The following is a 16,019-nucleotide window of genomic DNA, read 5'->3' on the forward strand; positions in this document are numbered from 1 at the left end:
ACCTACACCATAGCTCACGGCAACACCGGATCCTTAACCCACTGAGCAAGGCCAGGGATCGAACCCGCAACCTTATGATTCCCAGTTGGATTTGTTAACCACTGAGCCACGACGGGAACTCCAGGGAGGTTTTTATTTTGATTTATCTAGCTGGGTGTCTTTTGTAGCAGCTACACTGTTTAAATCCAGCAGCGATACAATAACAGTCCTGAAATGCATCCCAGCCAGTTTTGTAGCTGAGAGAGGGGAGAAAGAAGTGCCTTCCCCACAGCGTGTGAGATTGTTTTGCTCATAATCTCAGGGATTTATCACTGTGCTGCCCAGGGGCCTGGTCCCTCTGAAACCTCCAGGGCCATGTCCCCACACCTCTTCCCGCTCCACCAGGGCCCTCTCATGGGGTCTTTGCTCCCCTTCTCTCCCTCCGACCCCCCTCCTTCCATTTGCAGGTGGGGTTTTCACTGACAAGCCCTTAGCAGCCCAGCACCCACGGAGCCTGCCCACCCCCGCCCTCCCGCCCACCGCATCACCCTCACTTTGCTTTTTCTCTCTTTAAAGACAAGGCCCCTCCACCCAGGTCTGGCCTCCAGTGGCCAACTGATCACACTCAGGCCCAAGGAAGCCCCCACACCCGCCTGTGGGTGCCCCTGGAGCCCAGCGTCCATTCCCCCTGGCAGTGAGCCTATGTGGGCAACTTCCCCCGGTAAAACATGCCAGCTTTTGGACTTTCCGTGGGGACGTCAGACATGCGGACACAGCTCTTTCCCTCTTGTGGTGGCTGAGCCAAGAATGGGCTCTCCCAGGAATCTTGGCGGGGCGGCCCTGCTGGCCCAGGTGAATACGCTGGGCTTTCCCTGATTTTTGTAGTTTTTGCAGCCACACCCTGCACTCTGTGGCCGCCTTGATATGCGAGGGTTGCTTTGAAGTTGAAACTCCGCTCAAAGGAAGTTCCTGGGGTGAGAGCAGCCCGCAGAAGGGCAGCGTGATGGGGCCCCAGGGTCGGGGAGCATTTGCCTCGAGGCAGGTGCCCAGCACCGTGGGTTCCCGAACAGCAGCCTTTGTTCTTCGAGCCCTGGAGGGGGCGACTCACCACTCTTCTTCCTAGACTTTCTGTGGTGGCCTCAGGTTTTCTGAAAGGTTCCCACCTTTGGGGGGGGACACAGAGCACGTGGGGATATCACTGCTGCTTTTTAGGACAGCATCCACCGCAGTAGTCGCAGTCACCTGTGATGGAGGGAGGCCCGAGATGTCCCAGGTAGATGTTTGGCCGCACGAGCTCCCTTCACAGCCCGCCCTTTTCAGACCAAAGACTGCGGCTCAGAGCGATTCTGGGAGCCGCAGAAGCAGAGAGCGCCGGGTCCGTCTGACTCGGTTGTTTTCCTCGTAATACCGCGCTGCTTCTCGTTCATTTGTTCATTCCCTCACGCACTCAACAGATAGTTCCCGGGTGCTTTTTTCATGCGAAAAACGTGGCTGTAGGCACTGGGACAGTGGGCAGTGAATGGGCAGATGGAAGTTCCTGCCCCCAGGAAGCTGACCGTCCCAGACGGGGAGATCAGCATAGACAGCGCCTGGAAAGGCTGATGTCAGGAGAGACTGAGTGACAGGCAGGGGACAGGCAGGTGTCAGGTGGAGAGAGACTGAGCCGGCAGGAAGCTGGGGGGCCTGAGTGGGGAGCACGGCCTCCCAGATCTGGCGATGGGGGAGCTGGGCTCTGTCATGTCATCAGGCCCAGATGGGAGAACAGGAGGTCCCGGCTTCTGAGCCCACGCTGGTTCCTTCCTGGAGCTGCTGGCCAGGCGGGGCCCCCACAGCTCTGGGACTTGTGGGCGGGGTGGTCATGGGACATCTATAACAGGCCTGGGTCCCTGCAAAGGGCTCTTTATTGGAGTCCATTCTTGGGCAGTTGGGCTCCCGAGGGGGCCATTCAGAGGCAGGGCTGGGCACAGCAGGGGTTGCAGGGCTGGCCCGGCGGCATCTGCATGTGAAAGGCTGCTGGGCATTTACTGCATCCTGTCTCGGTCACTAAAGCACATCTGCCGGCCGGCAGCCCAGCCCTTTGGCGGCCAGCGGAAGGAAGCGGGCTCGGCCCCAGGCAGCCTCATAAAGCAATTCCCGCCCGGGACTAACAGAGCCGAGACCCGAGTGTGCGCTGGAGTGTGCGCCCTGGGACCCTGTTAGGACTCAGGCGCCTCCCAGCAGGTCTCAGAACCCCCTCCTTGAAGCTCGGCCGCCCTGCAGCATCAGGCCCCAGGGTCACGGCTGCCCAGGAGTGGCAGTCGTAATAGTAGCTACTGGGATTCTGGGAGAGCCAGGAGTCTCACTGTTGCCTCGTCCCATCCTCCACGTGTGGCCCGGCACCTGCCCCGGTGGGGGTGGGGGCGCTTAAGGATACCCCACCTTGTTTGGGTTCGTTTAGGCCAACGGGAGCACTCCTGACCCTGTCTGGACCTTGGACAAGGTGTTTTTCCAGAATGCCCTGTCACTTGTGCTGCCCCTTGCTCTGGGGGCTGAGCCGGGCTGTCTTCCGAGTTGGGGTGGAGGTGGGGGTGGCGCGGTGAGAGCAGGATGTTCTCCCAGGCTGAGGCCTTATTTCATACCATCTACAGTTTAAGCTGCACAAGTCAGAGGCGGCTTCCTTTTTGTAAACCGTCCCACTATGCGTGAATACCCTAAGGAAAGTGTCCAGGAGTTCCCATCGTGGCTCAGCGGCAATGAACCTCACGAGCATCCACGAAGACGTAGGTTCTATCCCTGGCCTTGCTCAGTGGGCTGAGGATCTGACGTTGCTGTGAGCTGTGGTGTAGGTTGCAGACGTGGCTCGGATCTGATGTTGCTGTGGCTGTGGTGTAGGCTTGGCAGCAACAGCTCCGATTCGACCCCTAGCCTGGGAACCTCCATCTGCCACAGGTGTGGCCCTAAAAAGCAAAAAAAAAAAAAGTCCAAACCCTGGAGTTCCCTCATGGCTCCGTGGGTTAAGGATCTGGTGTTGTCAACTGTTGTGGCTTGGGTTGCTGCTGTGGTGAGAGTTCGATCCCTGTGGCCTGGGAATTTTCAGATGCCCCGGGTGTGGCCTAAAAAAAAAGGTGCAATTCCTCATCACCGGCCCCATCACAGTCATTCCCCCAAGGGACCCTGCGGTTCCTTCCACACGTTCCCTCTCAAAAGCACAGAGGATCTTAAGAAGTGGCCCCTCCCTGGCTCTCCTCCAACCCCACAGTCTCCCCATCACACCCTCCATGGCCCCCACACTCCTTGGGCAGCCCAGATGGTCCAAGAATACGTTTTGTTGGTTTACAGCTCACCAGAAGCTGGAATTCCCTGTGGATCCCAAGCCCGGGGTTTTGTACTTATGTATCCTCAGAGCATGTATCCCCTAAATGAAATCTGGGGTAGAACCCTCCAAATTTTAAAAACAGGTAAAGAAGCAATATATGAACGGCGTATATTTTCTCTGTTCAAATCTATGACATTGATGATGAGGTCAGCTAGTGGAAATGACAAATGTGTCTTGAATAATAGGACTAAAGTCTCGAGCAGTGGACAGCTCAGTGGTGTAGGGGTGTGTAATTTTATGTTTGTGGCTGGAAGCAACCTGTGTGTCTCTCAGGAGGAGATGAGGGAATAAATTATGGTTTACAGATTGCGGAATGTTCTGCAGCTATAAAAAAGGATGAGGTAGCTCTCCTTGCTGTTGACATTCGTTTCTGTGACATGAATGTAGTATGTGGTCAGGAAAGAAGTTACAGAATCGTGCCTGTAAACACCATGTTCTGAGAGGCAAAGGAGACACACCTGCCGTCTGGTAGAGTAATGACAGAATCGTGACTCTGACTTGCGCGGAGGGAACCTGAGGGGACCCTGGTGGCCGTGTCAGGCTGCACCACAGCCCCACGGCTGGGACAAGGGCTGTTTCTGGGTTTCTGAGCTCAGCCTCAGTGAGATCTGCATCAGGGGGTATAAGAGTTAAGTGAGCTATGGTCCTTTTTTTTTTTTTTGGTTGTGTGTGCGGCAATGCGGAAGTTCCTGGGCTAGGAGTCGAATCCAAGTTGTAGCAGTGACAATGCCTAATCTTTAACCGGTAGGCCCCCCAGGGGACTCCTTAACCATTAAAAAAAAATTGAAGGAGTTCCCCTTGTGGCTTAGCAGAAACAAATCTGACTGGTAAACATGAGGATGCAGGTTCGATTCCTGGCCTCATTCAGTGGGTTAAGGATCCAATGTTGGCATGAGATGTGGTGTAGGTTGCAGATGTGGCTCAGATCCAGAGTTGCTGTGGCTGTGGCTGTGGCCAGCAGCTATAGCTCTGATTCAGCCCCTAGCCTGGGAACCTCCACATGCCTCAGGTGCGGTCCTAAAAAGCAAAAAAAAAAAATCAAGTATAGTTAATTTTGGAGCTCCCTTTGTGGCTCAGCTTTAATGAACCCAACTAGTATCCATGAGGACTTGGGTTCAATCCCTGGCCTTGCTCAGTGGGTTTAGGATCTGGCATTGCCGTGAGCTTGTGGTGTAGGTCGCAGACGTGGCTCAGATCCCACATTTCCATGGCTGTGGTGTAGGCCAGCAGCTACGGCTCAGATTTGACTCGTAGCCTGGGAATTTCCATATACCACACTTGTGGCCCTAAAACAAACGAACAAGCAAAAGTATAATTTACAATGTGTTGGTTTCAGGTATATAGCAAAGTGATTCATATATGTATTTATATTCTTTTTCAGATAATTTTTCGTTATAGGTTATTGCAAGATGTTGAATACAGTTCCCTGTGCTATGAAGTGGGAGGTATTTTCTCTTAAACCAACATTGTGCTTGTTTCACATCTAGGAGCTGAGGGAACATTTCTTTGCTTGAAGGGTCAGCTAATGGTGAAGAGACTTTGCAAATAAGAAGAGTCTTTCAGTTGTTGAACTTGGTGCATGTTCAAAACAGAATCACCAGGCTCAGCCCAGGGAGCTGTAATTTTCACATTTGTCTCTATTTTCACGGGACCAGTGTTAAAGGGTTCGCATCCAAGTTCTGTCCCTGGACCAGTCCCTTGGCCCCTCCCAATCTCAGGTCCTCACCTATAGATGGGAATAGTGACCCGTTTCCCAGACTGTCTCGAGGATTCAGTGTGGGCCTGTGGGGACATGGGGGTCAGGGAGGAGCAGCCACTCATGGGGAGCTGCTGTAACTACCTTTGGGCCTTCCTCCGTCCTGGGTGTCCCAGGGGAGCAGTCAGCCCCGTTTTGCCCCAGGCTCCCTATGCTGGGTTGAACTTTGCCCTCCTAAAGGTGCCCCTGGGTGAAGCTCTCTGCGCTCCATCCACAGGCCTCCCTCACCTGCTGGCTCCTCCTGCTGTCCCAGATTCCTTGCGCATCTGGCTTCCTGTCTGACTGCCTGCCTGGAGGGCCCAGATGTCCCCAGCACCCCGCACGGGGCCTGCCGGGGTGTGGCTGTCGTCACCACCATCGCCTTCACTGTTGTTTATTGAGTAGTTGCAACGGGCCAGGTGCTTCAGGACAGCGCTATCAGGTGGCTGCTGCCAGTGCCCCATTTTACAGACGTGGAAACTGAGGTTGGAGAGGGTGAGCTGGCAAGCCCGGTCATGCCAGGAGGAGGTGGTAGAGGAGCCATGGCTGAGTCTTCTTCCTGAGCCAGGCTCCTGCCTCACCCTGAGAATGCCTGGCCTCTGTTCCCTGCAGTGCCCAGCACTGGACCAGCCTGTGACCACACTTGGAGGTTGGAGAGGGGTCCGACAAATCCATGTCTCCTGGAAATGTGCCCTGTGTCCCTCTGGGTCTCAGTCTCCCTTCTGTGAAAGAGACACTCACGGAGTTCTTGTCATGGCGCAGTGGTTAATGAATCCGACTAGGAACCATGAGGTTGCGGGTCTGATCCCTAGCCTTACTCAGTGGGTTAAGGATCCGGCATTGCCGTGAGCTGTGGTGTAGGTCGCAGATGTGGCTCGGATCTGGTGTTGCTGTGGCTGTGGTGTAGGCCGGCGGCTACAGCTCCGATTCGACCCCTAGCCTGGGAACCTCCATATGCCGTGGGAGCGGCCCCAGAAAAGACAAAAAGACAAAAAAAAAAAAAGGAGGCACTAGCTTAGAAAGGCTCCAAGGTCTCCTCTGGCTTCTAGATTCCAACCTGCTTGATTCTGAGTTGTGCTTGTTAATAAAGAGTGAATCAGGAGTTCCCGTTGTGGCTCAGCAGTAGCGAACATGGCTCATATCCAGGAGGATGCTGCTTCGATCCCTGGCCTTGCTCTGTGGGTTAACGATCTGGTGTTGCCATGAGCTGTGGTGTAAACCGGCAGCTGCAGCTCTGTTTTGACCCCTAGCCTGGGGTGCGCAGTGCGGCCCTAACAAGAAAAAAAAAAAAAAGAACTCAGCAATGCTGTGGGCCCAGTGTGTCCCTTTGATCTGAGCTCAGGCCATGTGTTTCGTAAGGGCCCTGGTTTGGTCTTTTTGACCTCACTGCTGTCCCCCTGAGGTTGCTGGCTGCGTGGCCCGAACTAAGAGGTTCAGCCAAGGCCCCGACTACATGCGTCACCGCCTCTCTCGTTCTCTGTCTTTTATCCGACCAGACTTTGGACTCCGTTTCTTGCCTGGGCTCTGACGACACACTCTGCCCAGGGGAGTGTCAGATGGAGAGTGGGGAGGGTCTCCGGGGACCTCACAGCTGGCCATCAGCCCGGCCAGAAGCTCCCCTCTGGTGGGTCAGTGGAAAGAAGGGGGCAGTGCAGCGGGCCAGCCAGAGCCACCAACAGGGGCCCCTCAGGGTTCCTGCTCCGCTGGTGATGCCAGCACTTGGCAGGGCTCACAGTGTGTCCACTGTCCCCTCCCCACCTTGGAGAGCCAGAGGGCCAGGTGTTTCTATTACCCCACTTCATGGCCAGGACTCAAGACCTGCAAGAGTCTGGCCCGTGGATGCCCAGCCAAGGGCACGTGCAAAGTGCAGGTGCACGACCCGGAGAGCCGGGCCTCACTCTCCTGGGGGCAGAAGCCCTTCTCTTCTGCTTCAGCCACAAGGCAGCCCCCGACTCTGAGCTGATGCCCATCATCCGGGCACTTGGGGAGCTGGACTGGGTCCCCCCGAATCAATGCAGTTGCCTCTAGTGTACATCAGGAACTGGTTTCTTTCTTTCTTTTTTGTCTTTTTAGGGCTGCACCTGCAGCATATGGAGGTTGCCGGGCTAGGGGTCAAATCAGAGCTGTAGCTGCTGGCCTATACTACAGCCACAGCAATGCAGAATCTGAACCGCATCTGCAGCCTACACTACAGCTCACGGCAACGCCGGATCCTTAACCCACTGAGCAAGACCAGGAATCAAACCTGGGTCCTCGTGGATGCTAGTCAGATTTGTTTCTGCTGAGCCACGGTGGGAACTCTTGTTTTTCTTTTTCAAAAAAATGACTGTATGTTTCAACTGCTGAACTGTCCCTGCTTTGTTCATGGGCTCCTGTTTGACCTTCTATTTAAAAAATTGTTTTTTTGGACATATACACACTTTGTAAGTTTCAATTTTCCAAATGTGTATTTTTAATCTCTGCGCCTTTTTTTTTTTCTTTTTATGGCCACACCCACGGCATATGGAAGTTCCCAGGTTAGGGGTTGAATCGGGCGCCAGGCCTACGCCACAGTCACAGCAATGCCGGATCCTTAACCCAGTCAGCGGGGCCAGGGATCGAACCCACATCCTCATGGATATTAGTTGGGTTCTTAACCCACTGAGCCACAATGGGAACTCCTCTGTGGCTTTCTAAAAGGGAAGCAGCCAAAGATCTCAAAAGCAGACTGTGGCTGTTATCCAGCTCCACTGTGCCTTCTCCTGTGGAATCCTCTAGAAACCTTGCACCAGAAAGGATTACAGGCAGACGCTGGAGCAGTGGTGAAGTAGTGCTGCCCACGGGTGGGACTGGCAGGGTGGGGGTTCCTTCCCAAGGTCCTCCAGGGACCAGTGACTTAGTTCTGTTACCAGGGGGGCCCATCCGATCCCGAATGTGGGTCCCTTAGGTGCTTCCCACAGAAGTGTTGCTGTGCTTCGAGGGCTGTGAAAGCCAAGTGGGACGAGAACGGGCTCTGTCTGGGCAGAGACGGCGGTCCAGGGGGCTTCCTGGAGGAGGGGGCATGTGAACTAGGCTTGAAGGAGGAGCAAGATTTGGCCGTTGGGGAGGGGGAAGGCCAAGGTTCAGAGAAACGAGAGGGCCCTCTGGGTCGCCGAAGGGGACAGATTCTCAAGGGCCGGGGCGGGGGGGAGCCTTCTAACCCCCCCCCCACCCCGCCCAGCCCCTCCTCAGCAAGCCCAGAGGGCAGCGGGCTGGGGAGCTGTGCCAAGGTCAGTCGGGATGTCCAGTGTTCGTCCTAGCGCTCTACCTGCTACCGAGCGATAATGAGAGGGTTTCCATTATTTTCGGGTGAGCGCCCCTGGCAGATGCCGACAGCCAGCAGATGTGTGAGGTCCGAGGTGATTTGCAAGGGACCAGTTCATGTGATGCACGGTAATTGCACCGGGCGAGGATGTCACTCAGAGCTCGTCCTGGCCTCCGGCACGAGGTAAAGGTCAGTTCACAGATCCTGTGTGGCCTGGGGAAGTGGGGTGAAGCCCCACCCTCTGGGGGTGCAGTGGACTGAGACCGTGGCCGTCTCAGAGGGGCTACCTTGCTGGAGCCACACCCTGTCCCCAGGGTTCTTGGGTGTTGGGGTACGAGGTGACATGGCCCATCCTGGAGCTGGGCCCAGCCCAATGCCAAAATCTCTGGGTTTGCTCCCTTTGGGAGGCCCTTTGCAGGCTCTGCCCTGAAGCCACACTGGCTCTGGCTTTCCTGACATTGAGTTGGGGTGTTCCAGGCCTCCCGAGGCTGAATTTGACATCTGGCCACAGACCCTCTGAGACATGCTGAGGACTTGGTTCCTCGACTGTCTTAGCACAGAATTCCGCGGCCTGGGGGCTTGGCAGCAGAGGTTTCTCTCCTCTCAGTTCTGAAGCCTGGCCGTCCAGAATCAACGTGCCAGAGGGGTCGGTTTCTGGAGAGAGTCCTCTTCCTGGCTCCTGGGCAGCCACCTTCTTTATTTTATTTTATTTATTTGCATTTTAGGGCCACACCTGCAGCATATGGAGAGTCCCAGGCTAGGGGTTGAATTGGAGCTGTTGCTGCTGGCCTACACCACAGCCACTGAACGCCAGACCCGAGCCGCATCTTCAGCCTACACCACAGCTCACGGTAATGCTGGATCCTTAACCTGCTGAGTGAGGCCAGGGATCGAACCTGCAACCTCATGGTTCCTAGTCGGATTCGTTTCCACTGAGCCATGATGGGAACTCCTGAGTGCTTTGATTTTAAAGCCTGTGTTTGGGGCGAACTTGCGTTGGTGTTTCCAAAGAGAGCAGTGGCTGAAGTGTCCTGAAGTGGGGTCTGTTATTTCCTCATGTTTTATGGGCGTTGAAGTTGTGTTTGGACTAGCAGATGTGAGACACTGTCATCTCACTGTCACACCGATTGCTCACTGTTCTGAGAAGGTCACATCATAATCCATTAGCAATAATTAGTCCCCCGGGACCCCCTGCCTTCTTCTCTCAGCTGCTCCATTAACTTGGGTGCGATCCCACCTCCCCGGCGCCAATCAAGGAAGATCTGTCCGTGACGTACTGGGTGATGCTATTAGTTACAAAGTATTAACTACCCAATTTAAAAATACAAAAAGCTGTCTTTATGAAGGGCAATTAACCACTCAACATAATTGATAATTCATAACCCTCCAATTAGGAAAGACAAATACTAAGAAGGGACTGAATCCCCTGGGCTATTGATTACGACATTGTCAGCATCTCCGGCCGCCTTTGCCCCGTGGATGGGGTGATCTGCCAGTATCTTCCCAAATTGCCTCTGTCGGAGCCCATGCTTGGAGTGTCTGGAGGCTTATTGTTACGTAGGAATGGGTGTTTTCACCCTGGAATCCCACCTGTTTCTGTTGGGGCTTGTGAGGAGGCTGCAGGCTCAGGGTGCCCTTGGGGTGGGGGGAGGCAGAAGGTGTGGCCCTAAGGAACAGTCCTCACCAGCTGACTGTCCATCACTCAGTCATTCAGCAAACGCATATAGAGGTGAGCGGTATGCCAAGCCCTGTGCGTGGGAAGCACTGGGGGAGCTCAGGGGTGTGTGGCAGACCCGCCCCCTGACCTGGTGGAGCACACGGGTCTGGGAGATGAGGAACAGATACATAAGGGAGATGACTGGGGGTACCGTTAGTGTTAGAAAGAAAACAGATAGCAATGGGATGGGGGCGGCGTTCCACAGGATGCGGGGCGAATGGGACGCCTTTTCCCTGGAGCTTCCTGGGCCTCCTGAATTGCAGCCTGGTGTCTGCCGTGACCCCACGTGCTCTCTGCAGATGCTAAACATGACCGCTCCCTCCCCATGGTCCAGGTCCATCCCCGGAGGCCTCCCGCACCTTCCCGTCCTCCCTGGCCGCCGGGTCCCTTCGCCCAGTGGTCCCTCCCAGCACCTCTCTCGTCTCCATCATTAATTCCCCTTGGGAGGTCTCCCCCTCAACTCCATGTCCCCACTGACTGAGGGCTCCAGGGGTCAGAGAGCCTGCCTGTGGGTGCTGTTGCAGTTCTGGGGGCCCAGCCTGGCACTCAGTAGGTGCTCGGCAGCCGTCTGAAGAAGGGTCAAAGTTATTTCCCTGGGGCCTCTTTAGGCCTCGGGCAGGGAGGATGTCAGTGCCGCTGACATCCTGCAGGCATCCCAGGGTCACAGTCACCCGCCCGTGTCCCTGACCACTGCCTGGCAAGCTTTTCTTCAGTGACTGCTCCGCTCGGTCCCTTCATGCTTTGGGGAAATGTGGGTCCAGAGTTAAGGCGGGACCGCTCAGCAAGATGCTAAGTGGAGATGCTCGTGGTGGTGGGAGGTGACCTTCAGCCAGGCAAGGTGGGAAGGTGTCGAGCCGGCCTCGGGTGGTGGGAGAACTGGCACGTGTACCCTGGTGGAGGGTGGGCTCATGATCAGGTAGAAGGAGAGGCGTGGGCAGAGGTCGGGTGGGAGGCTCGGGGAGTCTCAGACGGTGCCAGGCTCAGCGAGGGTGAGAAATCCCAGCCTGGAATCCATGGGGTCAGTCCAGGCCCAGCCCGGGGACCCGCGGCGCCCTGTGCCCTGCCCTGCTCTGGGCCGCGTGGGTTGCCTCCCTCCACTAGGAGGCTGCGCGCACTGACAGCCCCCGTCCCCATCTCCCCACTTCCAGGCTGAAGCGGTCCCGGCTGAGGGTGAGGTTCTGTACCAACGAGTCACAGAAGTCTCGGGGGGACCTGGTGCGGCTGCTTCGGCGGCTGGGCTTCGACATCTCCGAGGGCGAGGTGACCGCCCCGGCCCCGGCCACCTGCCTGATCCTGAAAGAGCGAGGCCTGCGGCCACACCTGCTTGTCCACGACGGTAGGCCTGCTGGACCCTGGCACCTGGGGGTGAAGGTGCCCCCATTCCAGGTGGGGGCTGGGGAGGGAGTCCTTCTTATCTGGGCCAAACCACTGGGCAGGACACAGAGGTAACACCTGACTCCTATGGGCTCCTGGGGACCTGGCCTGGTCCATCCTTGCCTCCCGCAGAGGGCGGTTAGAGGCGGGCTCCACATGGCTCTTTGGAGGAAAACCTTGAGTTTGCTTCCTGTGATTTAGGATGGAGCAAAGGGGCTGGGAGTCGTCAAGGGGGCCAGATTCCATCGTCTGGGTGTGTGTGTGTGTGTGTTTGCGGGGGCTCGGGGAGGGGGGCAGGGGAGAGAGATGGAGGATGAAGGCTGGATTGAAATCCGTAGGTTTCATCGTGGCTCAGTGGTTAAGGAATCCAACTAGGAACCATGAGGTTTCGGCTTTGATCCGTGGCCTTGCTCAGTGGGTTAAGGATCCAGCATGGCTGTGAGCTGTGGTGTAGGTCGTAGACGCGGCTCGGATCCTGTGTTGCTGTGGCTCTGGCGTAGGCTGGCCACTACAGCTCTGATTCGACCCCTAGCCTGGGAATCTCCATGTGCCATAGGAGTGGCCCAAGAAATGGCAAAAAGACAAAAAGACAAAAAAAAAAAGAAAGAAAGAAAGAAAGAAATCCGTAGGTTTCTGAACTGTCTTTATTTGTGCAAACTAGCCCTGCTCTCTGGCAGATGGCATGGCTTTACTTCCTGGTACTAGTCCGCATGCAAGAAAAGAGCCCCTTTGACCCTTAGCAGGGAGTTTTTCTGGAATGAAGAGGAAGGAACAGTATTAGGTACCTTCAGAATTTTTTCTTTTTCTTTCTTTCTTTTTTTTCTTTTTTTGCTTTTCAGGGCCGAACCCACGATATATGGAAATTCCCAGGCTAGGGGTCAAATTGGAGCTGCAGCTGCCGGCCTACACCACAGCCACAGCCACAGCCACGCAGGATCCGAGTTGTGTCTGTGACCTACACCACAGCTCACAGCAACGCTGGATCCCTAACCCACTGAGCGAGACCGGGGATCCAACCCGAATCCTCATGGATACTAGTCAGGTTCGTAAGTAACCTGCTGAGCCACAACAGACATTCCTTTTTCTTTTTTTCTTTTTTGCCTTCAGAGTATTTAGAAAGAAGATGCAGAAGCCTCGGCTTCAGAATTCAGGACACTTTCTTGTCATTGCACTGAGCCCCTTCCTTTCTCCCTTTGCACTTGGCATTTACAAACCTCTGGCAGAAGCAAGCCTGTTTTCCTGCCTCTTCGCGGGGGCGGGGGCTCCTAGAGAGGGAGGGTGCTCTCTGGGGGCTGGGCGTCCAGGCCACAGCCCTGGTGCCAGTCGAGGGCCACATGCCCAGTCTTTAGAAATCATGTTTCTCAAAGCGTTTCCTCTGTGATCTAGGATCTCTGCCAATGTCTTTAGAACAGGTCCTCAACGAGACAGAAAGACTTAAGAAAAATCTTCCCCTCCCAGGGGCAGAGGGAGGGCAAGCGGGTTGAACTACCCGAGATGAGGAGGCAACAGCATGAAGCAGACATTGGAGCTGGAGAGGCTGTGGGGAAGGCCCATGCCCTTCCTCACCTGAGTCCTGTATCTGTTTTCCGTAGGTCCACCCATTTTCAGCCTTTGAATCTTTTCCAAATTTTATTGTTTTTTTTATTATTCAATGAATTTTTATTACATTTATAGTTGTACGATGATCATCACAACCAAATTTTGTAGCATTTCCATCCCAAACCCTCAGTGCATCCCCCCACCCCCCAACCTGTCTCCTTTGGAAACCACAAGTTTTTCAAGGTCTGTGAGTCAGTATCTGTTCTGCAAAGAAATTCCCTGTGTCCTTTTTTCAGATTCCACATGTAAGTGATAGCGTATGATGTTGGTGTCTCACCGTCTGTGTAACTTCACTAGCATGATAATTTCTAGGTCCATCCATGTTGCTAAAAATGCTGGTATTTCGTTCTTTTTAATGGCTGAGTAATATTCCATTATGTGTATGGACCACATCTTCTTTATCCACTCTTCTGTCGATGGACATTTAGGTTGTTTCCATGTCCTGGCCATTGTATATAGTGCTACAATGAACGTCGGACTACATGTGTCTTTTTGAGTCATGGTTTTCTCTGGATAGATGCCCAGGAGTGGGATTGCTGGATCAAATGGTAGTTCTATTTTTAGTTTTCTGAGGCATCTCCATACTGCTTTCCACAGTGGTTGCACCCATTTGCAATCCCACCAACAGTGTACTAGGCTTCCCTTTTCTCCACACCCTCTCCAGCACTTATTGTTTATAGACTTTTTGATGATGGCCATCCTGGCCAGTGTAAGGTGGTACCTCATAGTGTTTTTTTGTTTTGTTTTGTTTTTTTGTCTTTTTGCTATTTCTTTGGGCCGCTCCCTCGGCATATGGAGGTTCCCAGGCTAGGGTCAAATCGGAGCTGTAGCCACCGGCCTACGCCAAAGCCGCAGCAACGCGGGATCCGAGCTGCGTCTGCAACCTACACCACAGCTCACGGCAACGCCGGATCGTTCACCCACTGAGCAAGGGCAGGGACCAAACCCACAACCTCATGGTCCCTAGTCGGATTCGTTAACCACTGCGCCACGACGGGAACTCCTCATAGTGGTTTTGATTTGCATTTCTCTAATAGTGAGTGGTGTTGAACATCTTTTCATGTGTTTTTTGTGTATGTCTTCTTTGGAGAATTGTCTGTTAAGATCTTCTGCCCATTTTTTGATGAGTTGTTTGTTTTTTGGTATGGAGCTGCAGAAGATGTTTATAAATTTTGGAGATTAATCCCTTGTCAGTTGCTTCATTTGCAAAGATTTTCTCCCATTCTGTGGGTTGTCTTTTCATGTTGTTTAGGGTTTCCTTTGCTGTGCAGAAACTTTTAAGTTTAATTAAGTCCATTTGTTAATTTTTTTTTTTTTGGTCTTTTTGCTATTTCTTGGGCCGCTCCCGTGGCATATGGAGATTCCCAGGCTAGGGGTGCAATTGGAGCTGTAGCCACCGGCCTATGCCAGAGCCACAGCAACGTGGGATCCGAGCCGTGTCTGCAACCTACACCACAGCTCACGGCAACGCCGGATCGTTAACCCACTGAGCAAGGGCAGGGATCGAACCTGCAACCTCATGGTTCCTAGTCGGATTCGTTAACCACTGAGCCACGACGGGAACTCCTAATTTTTGTTTTTATCGTCATTACTCTAGGAGGTGGATCTGTGAAGATGCTGCTGTGGTTTATGTTGGAGAGTGTTTGGCATACGTTTTCCTTTAGGAGTTTTATAGTATCTGGTCTTATATTTAGGTCTTTAATCCATTTTGAGTTTATTTTTGTGTATGGTGTTAGGAAGTGTTCTAATTTCATTCTTTTACACATGGCTGTCCAGTTTTCCCAGCACCATTTATTGTACAGGCTGTCTTTTCTCAATTGTATATTCTTGGCTCCTTTGTCATAGAGTGGTTGACTGTGGGTGTGTGGGTTTAATTCTGTTCTTTCTATCCATTCCACTTATCTATATTTCTGTCTTTACGCCAGTACCATACAGTTTTGATGACTGGAGCTTTGTAGTATAGTCTGAAGTCAGGGAGCCTGATTCCTCCAGCTCCATTTTTCTTTCTCAGGATGGCTTGGCTATGCTGGGTCTTTTGTGCTTCCAAACAAACTTTAGAATATTTTGTTGGAGTTCTGTGAAAAATGTCCTTGGTAATTTGATAGGGATTGCATTGAATCAGTAGATTGCCTTGGGTAGTATAATCATTTTGATAATATTGAGTCTTCCAATCCAGAAGCATGGTATGTCTTTCCATCTGTTTGTGTCATCTTTCTTTCATCAGCATCTTATAGTTTTAGAGTATAGGTGTTTTGTCTTTTTAGGTAGATTTATTCCTGAGTATTTTACTCTTTTTGACGTGATGGTAAACGGGATTGCTTCCCTAATTTCTCCTTCTGATCTTTCGTTGTTAGTATATAGAAATGCAGTAGATTTCTGTGTATTAATTTTGTATCCTACGACTTTGCCAGGTTTATTGAGGAACTCTAACAGTTTTCTGGTAGTGTCTCTAGGATTTTCTAGGTATAGCATCATGTCATCTGCAAATAGTGATAGTTTTATGTCTTCCTTTCCAATTTGGATACCTTTTGTTTCTTTTACTTCTCTAATTGCTGTGGCTAGGACTTCTATAACTATGTTGAAGAGTAGTGGCGAGAGCAGACATCTTTGTCTTATTCCTAATCTCAACGAGAATTCTTTCAGCTTTTCGCCATTGAGAATGATGTTAGCTCTGGGTTTGTCATATATGGCCTTTAAAAAAAATTTTTGTGTGTGTGTGTGTGTCTTTTTTGCTATTTCTTGGGCCGCTCCCGCAGCATATGGAGTTTCCCAGGCTAGGGGTCAAATCGGAGCTGTAGCCACTGGCCTACACCACAGCCACAACAACGCAGGATCTGAGCCGTGTCTACAACCTACACCACAGCTCACGGCAATGCCGGATCCTTAACCCACTGAGCAAGGGCAGGGACCAAACTTGCAATCTCATGGTTCCTAGTCGGATTTGTTAACCACTGCACCACAATGGGAACTCCTAAAA

General features: G+C 53.0%; 1 protein-coding gene across 2 annotated transcripts in view; it reads left to right on the forward strand.

Moving 5' to 3' along the window:
* Positions 1-16,019, forward strand: part of LHPP (phospholysine phosphohistidine inorganic pyrophosphate phosphatase) — a 136,762-nt gene that overhangs the window by 5,932 nt on the left and 114,811 nt on the right. For both annotated transcript variants that reach the window (XM_047762170.1, XM_047762171.1), the window contains exon 2: positions 11,218-11,405. In XM_047762170.1, coding sequence (XP_047618126.1) covers positions 11,218-11,405 — 188 coding nt within the window. The remainder of the gene's footprint in view (positions 1-11,217; positions 11,406-16,019) is intronic.

The sequence above is a fragment of the Phacochoerus africanus genome, chromosome 15, assembly GCF_016906955.1.
Source record: "Phacochoerus africanus isolate WHEZ1 chromosome 15, ROS_Pafr_v1, whole genome shotgun sequence".
In the NCBI taxonomy this organism is placed as follows: domain Eukaryota; kingdom Metazoa; phylum Chordata; class Mammalia; order Artiodactyla; family Suidae; genus Phacochoerus; species Phacochoerus africanus.